General features: G+C 47.7%; 1 protein-coding gene across 4 annotated transcripts in view; it reads right to left on the bottom strand.

Annotated features, from left to right (window-relative positions):
* SYNGAP1 (synaptic Ras GTPase activating protein 1) overlaps positions 1–10,151 on the bottom strand; it is a 214,219-nt gene that overhangs the window by 184,933 nt on the left and 19,135 nt on the right. For all 4 annotated transcript variants that reach the window (XM_018558134.1, XM_018558137.1, XM_018558136.1 and 1 more), the window contains exon 2: positions 679–800. In XM_018558134.1, coding sequence (XP_018413636.1) covers positions 679–800 — 122 coding nt within the window. The remainder of the gene's footprint in view (positions 1–678; positions 801–10,151) is intronic.

Genomic DNA, 10,151 nt, shown 5'->3' with positions numbered 1-10,151 from the left:
ATCATGCTAGATGTCCTCCAACCAGGAAATGAGGTGGGCTCTGCAAGGGTTAACTGCTCATTTAGGTCTAGGAGCAAAAATAAAGAAGATATTATCATCTGATCCTCAGTCCTGCGGTGGTGACCCATCGACTCCGGCTATGGTATGTCCCATGGCGTCACAAAGGGGGTGTGGGGGCCGCACCCAGGTGACTGACAGTTATTTTGGTGTCACCCCCTCTAAAAAGTCGGGCACTCAGTCATTCACCCGGTCTAAAGACCGGGTGACACCCGGCCTCGGGACGCCCCTGGCATGTACCTTGGCGTCTTCACGCCTAATAGACTGTATTAGATGTGATGATATCACTGGTCCTTAGAGCGCTGGAGCGCGGGGGAGAAGCTACAGGGACCGGTCTAGCATCCAAGAGGGACCGAGGATTGAGTTTACTCCTCTACACCTCAACAAGCACTTAACCCTTTCAGTGCAAGTGTTTTTCTACAACCCGGAGTTCTTCTTTAACCCCTTCCACGTTGTATGCATCTTGTCCTGCACCAGAGGCCTTCACAACACAAGACAACGGGATTCAAAGCGCAACGGCACCAAGATCCCAGCCCAGGAAACGACCGATCCATAGGAAAGAGCGTGGACTCGCCCAACAGGATGTTTTATAACACGTTCATATGAAAGGAAGCATCTCACCTCCTCCTCATCAAGCATAAGAAGCTGGTTTCCAGAGATGACACAGTATCGTGGATTCCAAGCTGGCCGATCGTACGGAGAGGTGACATAGGGCATTCGATGCATGGGGGGTCCTCGAGCATCTGCAGGAAAAAAAAACACATTTCCTCAGTCTATATCGATCGATAACATTCACACCGAACGGATAATCAATATTAGGAATCTAAAGTCTGTTCAACGTTTGTGTGTAGACATACACGTGATGGTGACACGGCGAGTGCAATGATAACTGTGTCTCCATATTGTTTCTGAATACACAGGTACATGGAGGGAGATATACAGGTGAAACTCGAATAATTAGAATATCATGCAAAAGTAATTGCAGTAAGTGCTGCAAAAGGGGCCCAAACCAAGTACTGAGTACATATGCATGCTTGTACTTTTCAGAGGTCCGATATTGTTCTATGTACAATCCGTGTTTTATTGATTGCATGTAATAATCTACTTTTTTGAGGTTGTGGATTTGGGGTTCTTGGGGTTTTCATGAGCTGGAAGCCATAATCATCACAATGATGACAAATCACGGCTTGAACTATCTTGCTTTGCATGTAATGAGTCTATCTCATATATTAGTTTCACCTTTTAAGTTGCATTAGTGAAATAAATGAACTTTGCACGATATTCTAATTATTCGGGTTTCACCTGTATATATACACACAGGCTGCTAGAGCAGTGACCATAGCAAGCTACTATCATACCCTAGAAATAAAGACTCAGCAATACTTCGTCCGGATCCTCCCAGCACAATACATTTAAAGGGTATGTACACCCCAAAATCTCACTGTATTTGGAATTGTGCCTCACTGTATACAGTTTTCTGAAAGCTGAACTCCGGGATAAGCGAACATTGTCCTCATACAAGAGTCGTTTTTTGTTTCCTCTTAGCAGTGTGAATGAGGCCTAATATTTAGGTTTGTTTACATCATGATACTGGTGTGCCGCGATACCTACAATTGTTAAAATCCTGACACTGCTGTGTCATAACAACAACATTTGTTTACATTCTGATATCACTGCACCACACTGTAATACGTAGGTTTGTTTACATCCGGATAATGCTATGCCGTAATACCTACAATTGTTTACATGCTGATACTGCCAAACCATAACACCGGTTTGTTTACATCCTGATAGCGCTGTGCCGTAATAGGTACATGAAAGTATTGCAGTGTCTGTAAAGTGTAGTCTTTGGAAGGGTTACACAACCTCTGTCATTATTTTGTTGTTGTCTGTGTTACTGACGGGGAGTTTCACCCCTTCTACAGGCTCCGGCGTCCGGGGAAATCTTCCACTGAGGAAGTCTGTTCCGGTGAAAACTAACAGAGGATTTTCTTAACTTTGGAGAAACTTTACATAGTTTTGGTGACTCTAAGGCTGGGTTCACACTTAGGCGTATAGAATATGCGCGTTTGTCGCGTGTTTCGTGCCGCACGTTTTCACCGTGATTCGCGGTAAAAAACGTGCAACAAACGCGCGTTTTCGAGGGCTACCTGGCTGTATCCCAATGGATACGCACTGCAAATACGCCCCAAAGAAGCTCCTGCGATTTATTCCTGGGACTGTCACCTTTACACTGGAAGGGATTCTGGCGGCTGAGCTCTCACCTTTTTTTTAAAATCACATTGCACCACAACGCATGGTAAATCGGTTACCATGCAATGTGGTGCGATGCAATGCAAATGCAATGGAATGCGCTGTGTTTGGGCGCTGTGTCATTACACGCTGCTCGGCTTCCTGATAGGCCGGGAAGCGGGCTCCATGCTCCCTAGTCACAAATGATGAGGGAGGATGGAGCTGGCTTCCCGGCCAATCAGGAAGCCGGGCAGCGTGTAATGACTTGCTGCCCGGCTTCCTGATACCGGAAGCTCAAGTTTTGGGGGAAGGTATCGGAGCATTTGTGCGAATATGAGTACTCGCCCCAAATACTCGGCATCGGCACAGATACCGATACTAGTATCGGTATCGATGCATCCCTAATACATACCACGGCTAAGTCGCACTCAAAGTAGCGTATGCACCTTTTTTTTTTTAAACCGCATTGCACCACAATGCAAGGTAATCAGTTACCATGCAAGCGGTGCAATGCAATGCACATGCAATGGCAGGTGCCATGAAGAAATAATGGCAGGGCAGCACCCCTAGCATTGCAACATGCGATGCGTGATTGCGTGCGGCATCACACAGGCTCCCACATCGCATAGAGAGCTTAGTATACGGCTCTTTGCTAAGAATTGTACGATATTATAGGACCGGATGAATAAGGAAACAATATAAATGAAGGTTTTCGCATGCAGAGCCCCTATAGGTCCAAATCAACAATTGTTGTTTCAAACATATATAATATGCGATTGCAGCGCGCCGAGACACCGACGTACTGCACACACATCCAGCAAACACCCTGACAGTCAGAGGAGGTAGGGTGACATCCTGTGGGCACTTATTGAAATTTACTGCCTTTGATGGTAAGTGAGACGTTGCCTCAAATTATTCCGATTCACAAAAGCCGTGGATGCCGGTCGGTGGAAGGGAACAGGACGGTGTCCGGCACAGGGAGATCTCACGTTAATAGTCGATATCGGCCGATGGAAGATCAGAAGTTACAGAACATCGACAACCAAAAAAAATAATAATAGCAAAACACCGAACACGGAATGATCAGAAAAAATGAAACCGAATTCAAATAAAAGAATGTCACCGACCTCTGCGGAATCACAAACCATAAAATGAGGGCGATAAGGAGGATCACACATTGACAACAGGCCAAGCAAGAGGGGACCTTGAAGAAGAACTCCGGATGAAGAAAAGAACTCACCCTTGTAGTGGGGCTATCCTGGCACTGCGAGGGTTAAGCTGTATTACTTACCTGATCCTCAGTCCTGCAGGGGTCGGCGCTCACCTGTCTCCCCCTCCCACTCCGGCTATGGAATGTCTCTCAGCTACCTCATATCCAATGCAAGTCAACGGAACTAGTATCGGTGCCGATGCTGAGTATTTGGCTCGTACTCACCACAAATGCTCCCGATACTTATCCCGATAGCGGAACTTCCGCTATCAGGAAGCCGGGCGGCGAGTCATTACTCATCGCCCGCCTTCCTGATTGTCCAGAAAGCCGGCTCCATGTGAAGAGGGAGAATGGTGAATGGTGACGGTTTCCTGGCTAATCAGGAAGTCAGGTGGCGAGTCATTACATGCCGCCGGCTTCCTTAAAGGGGACTTCCGGTATCGGTATTCGGTATCGGCGAGTACCGAGGAAAAAAAAAATTGGTTTATATATATATAAAAAGAATAAAAATACTCGATACCGAAAAACCGGTATTGGTGCATCCCTAATACTCACCCAATCCTTGGTCCTGCCTGGTTACTAGACCGCTGCCCACAGCCTCTTCTCCCCCAGGCTCTGGTGGTCTAAGGACCCAAGATGTCTTTACATCTAATACACGTCTATTGGCTCAGAGGGACTTTCCACAACAAAAGGAGGAGAGAGGGGAGCTGTCAGTGCCGCAGAACCGAGGATCAGGTGAATGTTTCTTCTTTATTCTGGCCCCTAGAGAATTACACCGGACATATGCCGGTCAGTACGTAGGATGCAGAATAACACCGGACATGTGCCGGTCAGTACAGAGGATACAGAATAACACCGGACATGTGCCAGTCAGTACAGAGGATACAGAATAACACCAGACATGTGCCGGTCAGTACAGAGGATACAGAATAACACCGAACATGTGCCGGTCAGTACGGAGGATACAGAATAACACCGGACATGTGCCGGTCAGTACAGAGGATATAGAATAACACCGGACATGTGCCGGTCAGTACGGAGGATACAGAATAACACCAGACATGTGCCGGTCAGTACAGAGGATATAGAATAACACCGGACATGTGCCGATCAGTACTATAGATACAGAATAACACAGGACATGTGCCGATCAGTACTATAGATACAGAATAACACCGGACATGTGCCGGTCAGTGCAGAAGATACAGAAAAACACCGGATATGTGCCGATCAGTACAGAGGATATGGAATAACACCGGATATGTGCCGGTCAGTACAGAGGATACAGAATAACACCGGACATGTGCCGGTCAGTACGGAGGATACAGAATAACACCGGACATGTGCCGATCATTACAGAGGATACAGAATAACACCGGACATGTGCCGATCATTACAGAGGATACAGAATAACACCGGTCATGTGTCGATCAGTACGGAAGATGCAGAATAACACCGGACATGTGCCGGTCAGTATGGAAGAAACAGAAAAACACCAATTATGTGCCGATCAGTACAGAGGATACAGAATCACGCCGGACATGTGCCGATCAGTACAGAGGATACAGAATGACACCGGACATGTGCCGGTGAGTAAAACATACTAAATAAAGAAGGCTTCAAGCCTCGATGACCAGACTTCACCCCATGGGAGGAGCACAGAATGCAATCAATGCAGGTAAGCAACACGGTAGAGGATCTCATGGAACCTCCATGGCAGAGCAGGTAAAAATTACTTCCAGTTACTATATGAAAGTACACATTACATAACAAAGTGTATCTATCAGTATCCATCCACACATGAGCATTCGTGACATGTATAATCTACTACATGAATGTCTAAAACCATAGAGATAGATAGATAGATAGATAGATAGATAGATAGATAGATAGATAGATAGATAGATAGATAGATAGATAGGATATAACTTCTTTGATTCCATATCCCTGCTGTGTTTGTGTCATGTCGAGTATATAACATTCGGGATGAGCCGATCTCCGGCATCAGTGTATGTTTTCCTTCTCTCCACACTCATGCAGACACCGCACATCTTGGAGGGATCTTGCAAACAAGACAAGCGGTGGTCACGCCAGCGTGCCGTGTGAATGCACATAGATACATGCAGGTCACAAATGGGCACTCAGAGAGACAGCAGACTATCCGGAGACATACTGGGGGGGTGAGAGAGACAGCAGGATATAAGGAGACATACAGGGGCGTCTCACCCTTGTCACCCTGAGAGAGCGCTCATTCTGCATTGTAAGAGACCGTCGTGTGATAAAAACTTCAACCTTATTCTGAAAACCCCTAAATATAGGAATTAAAGCAGCGACAGTTACCTAGCAACCATCAGCACTGACACAACCAACCACACACAGACACACAATGACACACACACACAATGCCATGTATGGGCCTGCTGCTTCCTGTAGCACACACATACACAGGGCTAAATACAGTCACACAAATATACAATTCCCCCCGTGTGTGGTACAGTCACACAAATATACAACCCTCCGTGTGTGGTACAGTCACACAAATATACAACCCCCCAGGTGTGGTACAGTCAAACAAATATACCCCCCCCCCCCGTGTTTGGTACAGTCACACAAATATTGGTGTCGGTGAGTACCGGAAAAATATATCCGTACTCGATACCGAAAAAACGGTATCAGTGCACCACTCATACATACTGAGGGGGATTTGTCAAAACCAGAGCAGACAAAATCTGGATCTCACGGCTGGCTCCGCCCATTTGTAATGACAGATCAGCATCCACAAATGACCTGTGGATGCTGATCTGTCATTAAACAATAACAAGTGGGTGGAGCCGGCCCTGACGTCACGGCCGGCTCGGCCCAGTTGTTATTTATTGCCCGACACCTGCCAGAAGACTCTGGCAGGTGTCGGCAAATAGGAAACAGTTGGGTGTTGCTTGCGGTGATGTCACCACTAGCTCCGCCCGATTGTTTATATTTTGCCGGCATCTGTCAGATTTGACATTATGCGGCGGGATTTCGTCACGTGCAATCTGGTCGGTGTGCGGCATTTTGTTTTTTGTTATTTTTTTTCTTTTCTATAAAAATATATATATTATTTTTTTCAATTTTTTACATTTTAAAATACTTTTTCAACATTTTTTTTTTAATTTAAATTTTTTTCTATTCTGTTTGCTACCTCGGAGGTAGCCAGCAGAATAGCCGAGCCAAATGCCGCTCGACAGCATTTGGCTATTCACTTACTGCCGTTCGACCCCTATGAGAACAGGGGGGGCGAACGGCAGCGAGTGAGCTGTGGAGCTTCGGCTCAGCCGATCCAGATGTTGGATCGGCTGAGTCGAACTCCTTCTGCACTTCGGCCCACCCGAACATGCAAAGCATCTTCGGCTGACCGAAGGCCCCCGATGTACAGCTGATTTTACCTGATGCATGGCTGAAATCAGCTGTACGAGGCTGAGGTAAATAGCCGAACAGCATTTGGCTCACTTCACTTCAGCTCAGTTATTCACTCGGCTGCCTTCAGTGAATGACCCCCCCCCTAGTTGTTACTACACAGGAAACACTGCAGGCATTCTAAGGGTCAGGATACAGGGGCGTCAGAAGACAGTCAAACCCAGCAGAGCCTGGCAAAAGCCGCAATAAAGAACACCGAACATCCAATCCATCCATCAGAGACAAACACTCGGGAACACACTCACTCTAAGACCGATGTCACATTTTGCACCCTGCGCCTTCTCTTTAAGGAAACCGTACTAAGGCAAATACGGGAGCTGCCATGAAGCGTGAACAAGGGTGGGGAACACCATCGGTTTCCACACATAATGCCATTTTAATATCTTTACCCTGGTTATTTGCCGACTCACACCTTCAGCCATGCAAATTGATTAAAGGAGAACTAGGGGGTCAGTGTTTTTCCCCATAGATCTCCCAAGGGTCACGGGAGGACACAAACTAGCGTCCTCCCGTGACCCAAAGCTCGCTATATACTGAGACCGCCGCAGCCGGGACGGATCCCGACATTACTGTTGAGATCCACCCAGCTGTGTGATTGACAGCTGGCTCTGCCTATCTAGAGGCAGAGCCAGCAGTACCCGCCTCCTCCTCCGCCTGTTCCGCCAGTCAGCGCTGGAGGATCGGAGCGAGGAGGGGGGGGGATCCCTTAGGGTTGCCACCTTTTCTGCAAGCGAAACCTGAACACTCTGGTGACGCGTGGACATTTTTTGGGTGGGGAGAATGAGTTGCGGCTTATTCATATGTAAATAGCGCTACCCATTCATATGTGAAAATCACAGTTGAGACTATTTTCAGTGGGGGGCCAGTAGCCCCTATCTTAATTTTGGTTGCCCCTGTCTGCCTGACATCTTGCATCCGGGTTTCTGCTGCCATGAAACCCGGACTCAGCATTCAAAACCTGGACTGTCCGGGTGAATCCTGGACAGGTGGCAACACTAGAATCCCTGCAGGGAGCCGTGAGTGACAGTCACGGCTTTCTGCAGGGACATGACTGAAAATCACTCATAGTTCTCCTTTAACACCTATGAAGCCTTCCTGACACCAAAAATGGGATTATGGAACTAGAACAGGGTGATTCCACCACGTTCACACCACCCATCCTGTTCTTCTTGGGCAATAACCTCTGCCTTTCCATGGTGATTGGGTGAAGGTATCTGTGCCACATGTGTGGATAGATACAGGCTGGGTATGTTCCTGACACTCATTAGAGCTGAAGGATTGGCTTGGATAAGCTTCGGAACGTCCCCCACGTTACAATATCAGTTGAGCTGAACGTGGCCAGATACTACCAGCTATACTATGACCTGGATGAGGAAGAACCTCCACAGGCATGTTTTGCATACAGCCTCGATGCTGCAGGACATATTGTTTTTGCATCATTGCTGCTTGAAGAAAAGGTCTTGTTAAGCTGCTGTAGGTTGTGGGCTCAGTACATAGCTTCTGGCAACAATTCGTAAGTGTATGGGGAAAAACTGATGATCCTTGCTGAATCACATTGTCAAGCCTCTATTATGTTAATTAGCAGTGTATTATAGAAAATAACGAGAAAGTAAACTATTCCTGTCAATTATTCACTACACAGGCCCTCCTTGTGATAGCAGATTGGTGGTGACAGGTACTCTTTAAGGTGATACTGGGGGTCCAAAAGACCCCCAGTGTCACCTTTACACTTTAAATAAGCTATTGAAGTGCAGATCGCAGATCAATAGCTTATTGCTGGGCTTCAGGAGCCGATCAATGACAGCTCAGGGACCAGAAGTGATGTGATCTGCATCGCTCTCTCTCCCATAGTGCAGGGAGGAGATTGGTGAACGGACGTTCGCCGCTCTCCTCCCCAGCTTCCCACCGACACACGAAACGCCGGTCCCGGGCCCGTAGGAGCCCCCTCCCGTTCCGCCAGTCAGCGCTGGCAGATCGGAGCGGGGAGAGGGGAATCCAGCCCCTCCCCCTGTCATGGCAGAGAGCCGTGACAGGATCGAGAGGTGAGCGAACCCGGTATGTGTTCGCTCACCTCCCGATCTACTGAGCCGACCTGTGACAGTCACATTGTCACAGGTCGGCTAGAACTATGAGGTGAGTGAAAAACACTCGCCTCATAGTTCTCCTTTAAGCGCTCGTTTTGGTGAAGGGTCTAAAATATAAAAGATTTACTCAGTCCCAACTGGCTGCTACACCGGTCCCCGCAGCCTCTTTCCCCTCGCACTCCGGCAGTCTAAGTACAGCTGACGTTCTCAAGTCCATTGACTTGCATTGGACGTGAGAATGCAGGGGGGACATTTTTAGGAGCAGAGTGGGAGAGAGGTGAGGAGGCACCGCCACGGGACTGAGGATCAGATGAGTGTATCTTCTTTAGAAGAGTCTGCAGGGACCGTTCTGGCAGCGAGGCGGGATCGAGGATCGGGTAAAGGTGCCCATGCACCTTACGATTATCGGACAAAACTTTTCGTCCGATGATCGAACCGTCGTACGATTTTCGTACGACGGCCCCATCCTGCCCCGATCGGCGAAAAGTTCAATCAGCGGTAGTTAAAAAAAAAAACACCTGGACGACTTGCGGTAATTGACCGCAATTATTTTCCTTTGCGCATGCGCAGTGTTAATCGTACGACTTTTGACGGACGGAAACGCCACCAACCATGCGAACATCGTACGATCGAACAAAGTTTTCAAACATGCTTGACCGTCAAATGTCGTACGATTGTACAGTACTATCGGTCGGGCACTCTATTCACACGTTACGATTGTCGTACGAAAAGTCGATCGCATACGATAATCGTAAGGTGTATGGGCACCTTAAGTATTTCCTCCTAATTCAAGTCCCCCAGACCAAAACGAGCACTTAACCCTTGCAGGCCAGGGATAGTCCCACTGCAAGCATTAAGAGGGTGTCCACATACATATATTGTGTTTCCCCGAAAGTAAGACCTACCCCGAAAGTAAGACCTAGCGCTATCTTCAGGGATTTCTGTAATATAAGACCTGCCCCGGAAATAAGACCTAGTTCGGAGTAGGTCTTATATTACAGAAATCCCCGAAGATAGCGCTAGGTCTTACTTCCGGGGTAGCTGCACATGTACCGGTAATTGATTTTTACATGTTAAGAGCGGCCGCAGCTCCCGCCCCGCCCACACGCCAGCCG

This window comes from Nanorana parkeri, unplaced genomic scaffold (genome assembly GCF_000935625.1).
Source record: "Nanorana parkeri isolate BGI_ZX_2015 unplaced genomic scaffold, ASM93562v1 scaffold321, whole genome shotgun sequence".
NCBI lineage: Eukaryota > Metazoa > Chordata > Amphibia > Anura > Dicroglossidae > Nanorana > Nanorana parkeri.
Note: the sequence above shows the minus strand (reverse complement) of the source record. Positions and strands in the feature narration are given on the sequence as shown.